Below are 12,677 nucleotides of genomic sequence, written 5' to 3'. Positions count from 1 at the left end.
CAAAAATATAAAGATTAATTACATAGCATTAATGGTTTATTATTTTTGTATATCGAGGTTGCGTGATTTCAATTTAATTAAAAATATAAAATTTCTAAAAAACTTTAAATTGGCACGAAACATATTAAATAGCATCAGAAATTGATAATTTTAGATTCAAATGATCAATAAAATTAAGGAAAATATTCGTATGTCAAAAGTTAGCAGTTAAATGGTCTATTTGTTGAAAAATTAATGTTTTAAATTTCTTCGTAAAAATATACCATACTACGCTTATTATTAAGAATTAAGATAAATTCTTACCACATTATGATGTCAAACTAAGCAGGAAGGCTTATTTGAGATCTTCCACGGATTAGAGCGCATGTATATCCATCCAATACATTATTTTTATTCACGTAGCTCTTCACATGGGAATCAACAAGGAAAAAATGTGCGCGCCTTTGTTTGTTTACAAGCGAAGCGCGGAGATAGTTAGGAATGCCGCGTAACACACTCATTCTCTGGTGTAAGGAAAAGGGAATTAATGGGTTCGAACTTGCCAGGGAATACAAGAAAAATCATTCCAACACACATTCTAATTGCACAACAGAAAACTAGCAGTCAAGACCAAGGGTATGAAAATTTGTTATTGCATTTAAAGAAAGATTTTTTGGTGTTTTCCTTAAAGTGCAATGTTGGGTACAAAACCCTCCCATTCTTAAAGTAAAATGAACAAAGAAAGAATGGTTTTTCGTATGTTTGTTTATTGCTTTAGGTTAGGCTAGGTTATGTTCAATAGGGTACTGGGTAGTCCTCCAGGGTTAGGGCGTCCCGCAGGGGTTAGGCATTGAAAATAAAATCCTCGATTTTTTGCCTAAAGTAAGAGGTTGTTTCAGTGCTCGCGACGGGCTTAAAAAACGATGGAACGTAGTTTACTTATCCGTTTACAAAGATGGACGGCTGATTTTTTAAAAAAGTGTTTCTTACCTAACCAATAAGCACCTGTAACTTTTAACTTCGTCACCTTTAATAGTTTTAGCTGCTATGGATTTTTGTTTAGAGTGAGGAAAGCTCAAAATTTGGCGCGTGATTTATATTCTGACGACGAAGACCAGGTATAGTTCTTTAATATAGCTTTTCGCGGATAGTAGAATGAATAATTATGAAATTTATTCCAGTTTTGTTAGACCTGTGGGGCTGAAGCCCCGGGCAAACAAAACAGGGACTAATTTTATAATTCTTATTTTCATATTTCTAGAAAATCTCTAACACGATATGATACCTACGTCCTACATGATTTTTCAGTACAACTTAATCACTGCAGAGATTCTTAGATTTATTGCTTCAAACATTTTGTAAGATGACTTATAATATTGTAGGAAGATTTCATTGATGAAACAAAATTTTTGGTGAATTTGACCCCAAAGAGTATTACTGTTTTAGAGACTTTTGCGGACATGATAAGGTAATATAAATTCTTAAAATGTTTTTTGTTCAATAAAGTATTCTTTCTCGTGTTAATAGTAGACCCCAGCCGCTATTTTGTTCAAAAGCTGTAAGCGGGGTCCGTCAAAACTCACCCAAATAACTTTTTATTTTAGAAAAGAAATCATTGGACTACATTTCTGCTTGATTAATATGCCCTTCCTGCCCATTAGAACCACGGATTTCATTCCATTAATACAGGTGATTAATATTATCATGAATTATTTTTTAAAAGCTCAATGTAGCTAGGTACTTATTGTCCTGTTCTTAGGTACAGAGAAGTTTACCAATGCATATCACTTAAAATGAAAATTTTTGCTTCAAAAATACATATATTACTAATAAGTAACAAAATTTGAGTATTTTGTAAAATGATTTCTGTTTTGATTGTTTAGGAGGCAAGTGAAAATCAAGAGTTTGTTGTCGTAACCTTGACAAAGAATGATGTGTCTACTTCAATTTCTTCTCTAATAATGGCAGGTATACTTTTTCCTGGGATATAAATAGATAACGTAATAACCTCTTCTGTAAATGGAAATTATTGGTTGAAAAGTTTGGATACTAGCACATATTATAACAGACAGATTTCCTACCTCTTTTTCTCAGAAAAATATTTATCTATAAGCACTCATAAGATTAGTGATTATGCGTTGAAAAAATATAACTTCTTTGGTTTAGAAGCAGAAAAATGTCATATAAGATATAAATATAAGGTCCCGTTTTCCCGCGTGCAATCAAAGGATTGTACGTCTGCAATAGCTGAGATGTTCTTTTCTCAGGTCATAGGCCTGGCTGACCATACCAAGAGTTATTGATAAGCTGTTGTACTCTTTAAGGAATATTGGAACAAGAGTTTCTACGCGGTGAAACCTGGATACAAGCAAGTGAAGACTGCTGCTCTGAAGATTATGTCGAAGATGTTCTACGCTGTCTAGATCCTTACCACGCTCTTGTTGAATACTGTTCTTCGCAGTTAAATTGAAATGGCGATCTAAATTCATTTGATGCCTTCATATTTAGTAATTTTTTTTGTTTTCTTCACTTTTGATTAGAGGAAAGGATCAGTATTTTCTTTTGATACCTGTGACTGACTTTGTTACTATTTTGTTGCTATTTTTTATGCTTTGTATATCAAAGTTAAGTTTTGCCTATTTTTTTCAGAAATATGAAATGAATTGAGAATGGCCGGCCAGTTTAGGTACACAGTATGGGATCCATGGATGATAATAAGTCAGATTCTTACTCTACAGTGTGTTTTCTATGTTTCACTAGGTATCACATTAATTTTTTATGTATTTACTAAGCTCCTGCAAACCTCTAGGGGCACAAAAGAGGAAGTACTGGTAGATAGAGGAGGTTTTAGATCCGCATTCATAGCCAGAATTTTTTAAAAATAATATCTAGCGTAGCTAAAAATCATCCCGCCTCAATAAAATAATGCTACTTCTAGGCCCATAGAACTAAAAATGAGTTTTTTGTATTGACTTAAGTTTTTTTTAAATGTAGCGAAAAGATATAGACATAGAGATAGATATTGATTTGCTTAAATATTGCTTTATTACCTAATGAATCCCAAACGATGGAATCTTTCAAAACTAAAAGGAAACTAAGATTTCGAAGGAATGTTTGCTTAGTATCTGACTAATAACCTAATTACTTTCCTCAGTAATCGCTGTAACTACTCCTCCACTTATTAAAGATATTAATCTATGAACCAACTGGTTTCCTTATTATTATTATTATTTATTTAGGACTGTGGTTGTCACTATTTGATCTGGTATCTGGAAACGACAAATCCTTAGATCAAGTTTTTAAATATCAGGTAGAGCATTTAAAACAAGATGACAACATACATAAAAGCGAAGCTAAACAAATAAAAAGGCGCAGGGATAAACGTCAATCATTACTTGGTGTCGTGGAGCTAAAAATCAATATGATTTTCATGGACTTTTTGTTAATGATTATAATATCCAGTTGCTAAGGTTTTTATATTGTTTCTTTTTTACAAATTTTATCATGCAAAGGTTAAAAACAATAGGACAATTCCAACACGAAATAACGAATCTTAATGTAATATCTTTTTAAAAATTTTGCAGGAGCTACAGTTTAGTTCATTTAATGGAAAGATTGTTGTTGCATCTTTTGTCTTCACAGCATTAAATTGGTAAGAATTTGGGGGAAATTATTTATATCAATCTCGTAATCCAAGTACCTATCTAGTAAGTATATTTATGAATATCATAGAAAGCTAAAAATTCATATAGTTAATTAGGGGCTGTATATTCTGGAAATTTGACCCTGTTAAAGGGGGGGAGTAAAAAAATATGTGAAAAGGGTAAACAAATAAAGAGGTTTGAACACATTTTCCCCCATCCTTGGGGGAAAAAAAGCTAGAAAAATATGTGCTTACTGTTTAAGTTTAGATATCACAACCCCCCCCCCCCCCCACCTCTTAATACAAACACCCTTTAAAGAATTATTGAAATAACCTCTTTTATTCAGTTCTCTTGGTCTATGGTACGTTGTCCAGCGAACAAAACTGTGCTTGGATTTTGCCTGTACAGTTTACTTACTGCATTTGGTAAGTATTTCAAGTGGGGTTTTCCCTGAAAGTATCTTGTTGAGCACTGAACACCTCCCTCCCCCCCCCTTACACTATGTGCCCAGAATTCCAATATAAAACAAAAACTCATAGTTCTGTTAATTTTGCTTCAAATTGGGTAAAATCTTTTGGGTTGGGTCACTAATTACCCCAAGTTTTTGTATCTTTAACCCTTACAGATCGGGGGGGGGGTCATATTGACCCCCCCCTCTGTTTTTTCAATGTCATTTTTTTTGTAGGTAAGATAGAGAGTTGTGACTTCATGACTTTTTAAGTTTAGTAATTATACGTCGGCAAGAGTTGATCTTATAAGGATATCTGGTCTGTGTCGGTCATGGCGTCCGGTCAAAGTCGGTTAGGTGGAACCAAATTTAGAAAAAATTCTAAATAAATCTTAATTTCTACATTATGACTTTTGTTTATAAGGTAGAAACCTAAAATTTTTTTGGTGAATACTTAGATATCAATGATTTGGAGTGTTATGACCGTTTGACCGCTCCCTGACCGACTTTATGACCGATTTTTGTCCGGCTTTTACTACAGACATATATCATGAATATCGTGGCTTCTATTACAGCTAGAGACCTATAATTTTTTTTGGTATATCCTTGAGCAACAGTAAACAGATAAAAATATTAATTGGCGCCGCCAACCGCCGTTTTACCGCCGTAACCGCCGAAAATGGCGGTTTCCGTTATTTGCCGTTTTTCGGCGATGATCTGAAAAAGTAATTTTTTTGTTATGAAAAATAAAAGATCGTCCTAAAATTTGGTCATCCTAGCTGCAAAATTGGCCGCTCTACAGCTGTTTTAATATTTAGCGGCTGGCCGCTAAAAAGCGGCTAAGGAGCGGTCTGACCGCTATGACTAGTAAAAGTAATTTTCTCTAAAAATACACATGAATCACCAGAAAAAAATTTTATGTCTCTAACTGTAACAGGAGCCGAGATAGAGGGGGGGGTCAATATGACCCCCCCCCCGATCTATTAAGGTGGGAATAGGGGCCCGATCTGTAAGGGTTAAAAAAAACGGTGGCAGGATCGCCGCTCCCGCCGTTAACCGCCATTTTCCGCCGCCAAAAAACAACATTATCTCAAATGATTCCAAATTGCCTAATTTGGCGAGAAATGCAAAAAAAAATTTGGCGGCGGCGGCTGAAAACGGCGGGAGCGGCAGGCCCGCCGCCGTTTTTTTTCAAAGATACATAAAATTGGGGTGATTAGTGACACCCTAAAAAGATTTGGATCCAATATCTTAAAAGCACAGGAGAAGCACTGAATTTAAGATATACCTTGATAAATGAGAATTTGAAAATGAAGATACCAAAACTTGGGGTGATTGGTGACACAACACAAAATATTTTACCCAATTATCTCTAAAACTAAGGGAGTAGTGCCCAAAATAAAATTGCTGGTATGTCGTGTTTCAAGTCACCACATTTTACCCCCCCCCCCCCCCCCCCTTAAATAAATTATCAATGAAATACTTATATATGAATATCAATTGATTTGTTTCAGGGAGGGAGGGGACATTGGGCTGTTTATTACACTAGTCCCCAAAGCTTTATAATAACGTTTTATTATCCATTGGTTTAGCCACTTTAGGGGCTTTTACTGAATTTTAATTGTTTTTTTTCAAATGTTAAATGTCCAAACGTTTAAACCACTAATTGTAATCTACAGAAGGGGTAATTTTGTGTATCATTGTAAGTTCATCAATTTATCGGCCATTAACTTATCCCTTTAGATCCCAGGATTTGTTGACATTAATAACTAGTGATGGGAATCCGGATCCGGAATCCGAATCCGGAATCCGCCCAATTTTCGGCCAATTTTGGAATCCGAATCCGGATCCGGAATCCGTTTTTTATAGCGGATTCCGGATTCTAAATTGGTAGGCTAAAATTACCGTCTTTTTTCTTACAACTCCCTCTGTTTTTAGGCAAAGATCAAAAAAAATTTTCTACATAACAAATTTTAATAAGGGGGGGGGAAGTTTTGACACATTTGCGTAAACAGGGAGTATAGGCTTTATCTTTGGACTGAGAGTATAGGTTATTAGGGATAAAATCATTCTTATATGATGAATTTTCCCAAGTTTTAAGATTTTTTGGATAGGCCTCCAGGTTCCGGAGCTCCAGGCCTCCAGGTCCTCTCTGTACAGGTAAAAATGAAAAAAAAAAATCCGGCCCAAAAATTCGACGGATTCCCATCCCTATTAATAACTATAAACAAGGAAACATGTTAATTCTTTTTCATTAAAAAATTGACCTATTATTATTGCTGCGCTACTTATAGACAAAGCAATCCTTGTTTAAAAATAAAAGCAAATATATCACAAATCACCCCAAAAGCACTAAAAACTTTAATCCAAAGGCCTTGCAATCAAAGGATTGATTGTCTGCAATAGGGCCTTTATCAGGAAGGAAGGGGACATTGGGCTGTTTATCACTCTAGTCCCCAAAGTTTTATAATAACATTTTCTTATTTGTATATAAGTTGAGTGTCATAACTTTTCAACCAATAATTGTAATCTACAGAAGGGTAAGTTTGTGTATCATTATTGGTAATGTACATCAATTTATCTGCCATTCTCTTATCCCTTTAGATCCCTAGGCCTTCATACATTTATTAACAAATTTGCTTAAATCTTTTAGTTTCTTTACAAGTTTGCTTAACTCCTTTAATTCATTAGGGCGTGCATATGGATTGGAATAGGTTTTAGTTTTATCAAATTGAAACATTTAAGATATTATTCATTTGATTTAAAAAGAATGGTAATTGATTAGAAGCAACAGGTTCGATTACATAGCTTAAATGAATATTTCTAGGCGTGTGCATGGGGGGCCTCCTCCCAAACTCCGGGGGTGAGGGGGGGGGGGCGAGGATATCCTTTAAAGACTTTAAGCAATAAAAATAAGGGATTGTATCAAAAAATTGCATCGAGAACTATAAATATCACGATAAAATTATTTGTAAAAAAAAAGGTATTTTAATTTGTGTAAAAATTGCTATAAAATGGGTCCGACCGCTCCTACAAAAATGCGGAAAAAAAATTTCAGCTAACGATGCCGCCATTGAAACCAACGGGATTCATTCACTGAGTGCCTTGGTTAAACATGTGTAAAGGTCTGATATGCGGCATCGTTAGCTGAAAAAAGATCAAACTATTTGAAGTTGAGAGTATCATTACAAAATATTATAATTCCTGATTCTTTAAGGGGGAATGCTTTGACATCAATTTTTTCATAAGTTTTATAGGTAACCGTATAAAAACTAATTTAAAATCGTATAGTATATTCAATAAGCTTTCAAAAAAGGTATAACATATTACTGTAGCTCAATTTTTGGTAGTTTGACGATAATTTAAAGTTTGCATATAAAATGTAATTTCAATAGCCAGGCTTTATTACAAAATCCTAAATATTTAGGTAGGCTACTTCTCGAAGCTGTAAAATTATAAGTAATTGATATTTTCACCTCTAGCTTTGGGAATCCTTCTCAAATATGACAAAGATTAACCTAAAACTTTAAAATTGGTCAATATTCAAAAGTGCATTTTTTTTAATCTTGGAGTTTTTGCATTGGCTGGGCACATAGTGCCTTACCTATAATCCATACTAAAGTAACAGGATGTGTGTTTGTGTGTACCGAAGGATCTCGCTAACCGCTGAACCGTTTGGGTTCTCCTTAACAGTCCTTACTTTGTCAAATTAATTGCAACTTCTTTTGTTGCTTCCAGAATCATGATCATCTAACGTATTAGTTTTATATTTATATGTATGTAATTAAGGAAGTTGCAATTTTTATATTAATCTTTTTGAAAATGCACTATATCAGTACTTTGTTTTAAATTACAATTAAACCTCTAGATCATTATATTATATTGTATTTTTAATGTTTTGCATTTGTAATCTTAAATGTTTATATATTTTAATGGGAAAAATACACGAAATTTCAATGTAAGTAAAATATTATGTAGACATCTAGCGGCCAAAGTTTGAACTTCATATAATACGACTTAACACACACACGGCAAAATCAAAACTACCTAATCCATCTCCCTTATATTTTCTATTTAATTCAAAAGAACGATGAGGGAGTTGGGTCAGTGCAAGTCTTGTTATTGGGGTGAAGCTTCGCTATCTTTGGATGTTCTCTTAGTTGTTAATCTTTTTAAAAGCGAAGCTTTCTATAATTAGGGTAGGCCCGTCCGTCTGTCCGTAACGGATAGCTTTTTTCGTTAATTTAGGCATGTTAGAATTGTCCTATCGATTCCAAATTTTGCATGGTTATTCCTTTAGTAGTTAGGTACGATTTAGAAAGCGTAGCAACTCTATAATTATTACCAAAATTTCCGTACGTCCATTTTAAACATGTTGATTTTTTTACTTTTTTAACAACAAATTTTTATGTGATCTAATCATCCGATTGATCTGATTTTTGGTATATTGATTCCTGGGTCAACAAATTATAATGTTATAAGCGAAGCAACTCTATAATCAATTCCTAAATATTAAATATGTAAGTATGTCCATAAACATTATCCTGTATAATAGACTATATAAGTTTGAAGGAATTTTAATTAATATAATAGATTTGAAATCTGCATAAAATTTTAAGGGTTTTTTATAAAATTCGTTTTTTATATAATTCTTTATTTAAAGGCGCAAATACGATTTAAGTTAATTAATTTTGACATCTGTGATTGGTGGATTGAAAACTATCTGCGCTCTGATTGGAGAAGCTTAAGTGTCGTACATCATTCAACCAATTAGAGCGCGGGTAGGTTTCAATCTAGCTTTCCTATTGGTCAAAATAAATTAACTTAAATCGTATTTGCGCCGTTAAATAAAGAATTAAATAAAAAACGAATTTAATAAAAAACCCTTAAAATTTTATGCAGATTTCAAAACTATTATATTAATTAAAATTCCTTCAAACTTATATAGTCTACTGTATAAAGCTGTTTTCAACAAATTTACTTACAATTTTGCTTCGACTCTTATACATTTATATTCTCATTATTCAGTTCTGACAATATATAAGTGTTAATGTCCGTTTGTCCTGCCGTTTCAGTGCTTCGCTTTTATGGATGTTTTCATCCTTGTTATTAAAAAAGTAACCACGACTTTTTCAACTGTATTCAGGTTGAGATTTCAATGAACATTAGTATTCCCTCATTTTGCTCTTGTTGTAATTAGTTGTCATCCATTGATTTTAAACATTTTTCAATATTAGTTTTCCTTTGAAGGAATCATTTCATCTAGATAACTTATTGAAATAAGGAAATTTTTTTTTGGATTATCATGACTGAATAGTGTGATATTGAAACTTAAACCACCTATATGTCTTTCCAATTTTAATTGCAACTTCTTTTGTTGCTTCCAGAATCAATTTTCAGATATTTAATGATAACCCATCCCACCCTCCCGCAGGAGAAAGGATTGTGTGATATGAAAATTGCAATATTTATATCATTAATTTTTTATATGTACTAAATCATGGTTTTATTCAAATTACAATTAAATCTTTATATTATTGTATTATATTGTATGTTAAATGTTTTTCATTAGTATTCTTATTTTTTTACATTACTAATAGTAAAAATACATGAAATTTTATTGAAAGTAAAATAATATGTAGACATCTAGCGGTCAAAGTTTGAACTTTATATCATACGAATTTACACACGGCAAAAATCGTCTTTAATTAATATTGTTTGTTTAGATTGCGTGTATATATTACAACGGGAGCTTTCCAACTACTTTTTCTTGGTAAGTATTAAATTGTTCCCTTTACTGCTACTATGTCAGGCTAGGCGCACTGCATATTATAAAATAGTATGAAATTTCTTTCGAAGTTTTTCAAAAATTTATTTGCATTCACATGCTACTTAGATGCATCTAAAAGAATAAGACAATGGCCGATAAATTAATGTACATCCCTAATGATGACACACAAAATTTCCCCTTCTGTAGATTAAAATAAGTGGTTGAAATGTTTAAACACTTCTTAAATATCCAATCAAAATTAAGTCTCCAAAGTTATTAAGCCAACAAATAAAAAACGTTATTGTAAAACTTTGGTGACTTGTGTAATAAACAGCCCATTGTCCCCTCTCTCTCTCTCTCTGAATTAGAAGGCATATTTATTATTTGTACTTTCAGCTTTTCTGCCAATCAAATAAGCTCTTCAATTATTTTATTAGTAACTTTATTGATAGATAGTTTTTTTCAGGGATAAGGGATAGGAAACCTGGCCATAAATTAGGTCTCGGCCTGGTTTTGAAAGGGATCATGCAACTTTTACCATTTGCCTAATTTAATGACCTTACTGGCGGACGGCTCATATTGGCTACCGCTCTAAACCAATAGTGTTCTGTGATTTGGGCTTGTTTTGTATCAACCAATCACCAATTGGCTCCGCCAATTGGTGATCACAGATGGCGGAAATTTTAGAAGCAGACAATTATAGAAAAAATAATGATTTCGTCTGCTACGAAAAAATAAATATAAATGGTGTTAGATCACATTAGTTTAATTATTAAATCTGCTTAGAGTTAAACATTAAAAAAGGGCCACATAGAAAAAACAAAAATAACGGGATTATTTTTTTGGAAAGAAGGTAGCTACGAATTTTCATTTGGTAGTTTATAAATTAGATGTTGTATTTTGAATTTTAAAAATTTAGTACGGAAATGATACAACACCTTCACCCTAATTTTTGTACAATACAACACAGTACAGATATATCATTACATTATATCCAGTATAGTATCCAAAGAACTTGATAGAATGTTACCCAAGTGCATATTTATTTATTTATTTTGAATTTTAATTAGCAATAAAATTTTTAAATAAAATTTTTACTCATTAATAAAAATGCAAATAATACAAACTAAAATCTGTCTGAGGGAAACCCAACGATAGCTTTCTGACAGTTCAAATTACCAAAGTAAAAGATAAAAAATTTTGGGAGAGAAAAAACTTCATTTTAACAAAAGCCATTAATATATAGGTTTATAAAAAGTTATGTTTTTTACTTTAAACTAGCTACCTGAATTTGATTCTATACTTTATCTACACACACACACACAGCTTTTTCATTAGCATTTTATACGAACCACTGCGCTATCCCAAAACTGGTTTATTAGGCTAGAAATAGGCCTAGGCTTGAAATAGGCCTGAAATAATATTTTCCTACGTTTCCCATCCCTTATCCCTGGTTTTTTTTCAGTATCGAAGCTACTCAATAATTCGAAATGGCTATGCGTCAGTATTCCGGTCCTTCAGTAAGAAACGGTACAGGGGGAGGATAATTTTCTTGGCTGTTATTCAATATAGACGACTGATATTTTTGGTGTGAAGATTCCCTATTTTAATGAGCATACATTATATAAACAAGATACCTAATAGTGATACATAAATATATTTAATGCAAACAGGTGTAGGGATTTATTTTTCTATGCTTGTACACTGAGTATCTGCATTAAAACTTACTTTGTCCGTTGGACCATCCAGGTTTGTTTTATCAATGTTTTTTTCCACCTTTATATATATATATTTCAGGTGGTTGATCAATCTAGTTAGCACCATGATCCTCTGCGTCACTGGAGAGTTCCTCTGCATGCGTACAGAGCTACAAAGCATTCCTGTCAATATGGCGCCAAAAACTGATTTATGATATCGTCTTTGATCACCTGACTAAAAAAAAGGCGGGAAACATTTGTGGCGCCAAAATTTAACTCAGTGATAAAAATCAGAAACAATCTCTCTAAATGTGATATTATTTTGGAAAAAAAACAAAGAAAATAATTAGATTTTAAGTTATCAAAGTGATCTGAAGATATTAATGGTTAAAAATGAACTTCAAGTTGGTATTGTTTGTGCGTCTGTGTATGGGTATGTTGAGTGTTAGTTGGTATGTCCCTGATGAAACTTGGCAAAGTGTGGAGGTGGCGCATAATACTGTCTACAATACAGGTAAAGAAACAGTCACTACTACCGCATTTTTCCATATGGGGCACATATTACCCTTTGTTTTCTGCATGTATATTTTTATATTAATTGCCAAGACCCAACGAGGGGGGAAAAACAAAGTATCCAGATTCCTTAGTTTTTTAAGCTATTCCTTTCCTATTATTTCTCAGTTTTGGGTTTTTTATCGTTTGTAGTATAGAGACTAAAGCATTTAAACTATATTTAGTGATAAATTTTCCGTCAGAAAACCTGTCCTAACAAAGCAACAGTTTTTGTTATTTTTCTGATATTTTTTTTCGAAGTGCCAAAAAAGGTTTTGAAGGGGGAGGTAGGTTTTTCTTTACCTCCAAGCTCCATTCTTCACCCTTCATTGAAATAACAGTGCTTTAATTTTAGGTTATTTAACATGGGAGTGGTGGGTGGGAATCCGGTCATCCTTGCACCCACTTTTCTGCACTGCACCACTGGCTATACTCAAGGAAATTATCAACATTTTTATACGTTTGTACTTTTGATGGTTCTCCTAAAAGTAAGTATTTAGTCGAGGACAGAACCTCCATCCCTTATTTGGAAATAAACTTTAAATGGGGGGTGGGTAGTTTTCAGTTAGTGTGTTTATTAGGTTAGG

The 12,677-nt window shown here is 33.0% G+C and overlaps 2 protein-coding genes across 2 annotated transcripts; both read left to right on the top strand.

Moving 5' to 3' along the window:
* Window positions 1–322: 322 nt before the first annotated feature.
* Window positions 323–2,472, top strand: LOC145322886 (uncharacterized). The gene is made up of 6 exons (XM_080165227.1): window positions 323–615; window positions 1,043–1,097; window positions 1,362–1,447; window positions 1,584–1,668; window positions 1,863–1,947; window positions 2,304–2,472. The coding sequence occupies exons 1-6, from the start codon at window positions 527–529 to the stop codon at window positions 2,447–2,449; spliced, it is 546 nt and encodes a 181-aa protein (XP_080021353.1). The 5' UTR covers window positions 323–526; the 3' UTR covers window positions 2,450–2,472.
* Window positions 2,473–2,645: 173 nt separating this feature from the next.
* Sys1 (Sys1 golgi trafficking protein) lies at window positions 2,646–12,545 on the top strand. Its single transcript, XM_080165229.1, has 7 exons — window positions 2,646–2,739; window positions 3,219–3,289; window positions 3,564–3,631; window positions 3,970–4,048; window positions 9,798–9,844; window positions 11,639–12,052; window positions 12,446–12,545. Exons 1-6 carry the CDS (start codon window positions 2,649–2,651, stop codon window positions 11,751–11,753), a joined length of 471 nt encoding a protein of 156 aa, XP_080021355.1. The 5' UTR covers window positions 2,646–2,648; the 3' UTR covers window positions 11,754–12,052; window positions 12,446–12,545.
* Window positions 12,546–12,677: the final 132 nt, after the last annotated feature.

Source organism: Acartia tonsa, chromosome 6, assembly GCF_053477335.1.
Source record: "Acartia tonsa isolate MP-2025a chromosome 6, ASM5347733v1, whole genome shotgun sequence".
NCBI lineage: Eukaryota > Metazoa > Arthropoda > Copepoda > Calanoida > Acartiidae > Acartia > Acartia tonsa.
Note: the sequence above shows the minus strand (reverse complement) of the source record. Positions and strands in the feature narration are given on the sequence as shown.

Excerpts from the sequence above, each read along its gene's own strand:
- Sys1 (XM_080165229.1), top strand. The coding sequence starts at position 2,649 with ATGGCCGGCCAGTTTAGGTACACAGTATGGGATCCATGGATGATAATA. Across the intron at positions 3,290-3,563 it reads ATCAAGTTTTTAAATATCAG|GAGCTACAGTTTAGTTCATT; the intron begins GTAGAGCATTTA and ends AAAATTTTGCAG. Across the intron at positions 9,845-11,638 it reads TTTCCAACTACTTTTTCTTG|GTGGTTGATCAATCTAGTTA; the intron begins GTAAGTATTAAA and ends TATATATTTCAG.
- LOC145322886 (XM_080165227.1), top strand. The coding sequence starts at position 527 with ATGGGTTCGAACTTGCCAGGGAATACAAGAAAAATCATTCCAACACAC. Across the intron at positions 616-1,042 it reads ACTAGCAGTCAAGACCAAGG|AGTGAGGAAAGCTCAAAATT; the intron begins GTATGAAAATTT and ends ATTTTTGTTTAG. Across the intron at positions 1,669-1,862 it reads ATTTCATTCCATTAATACAG|GAGGCAAGTGAAAATCAAGA; the intron begins GTGATTAATATT and ends TTGATTGTTTAG.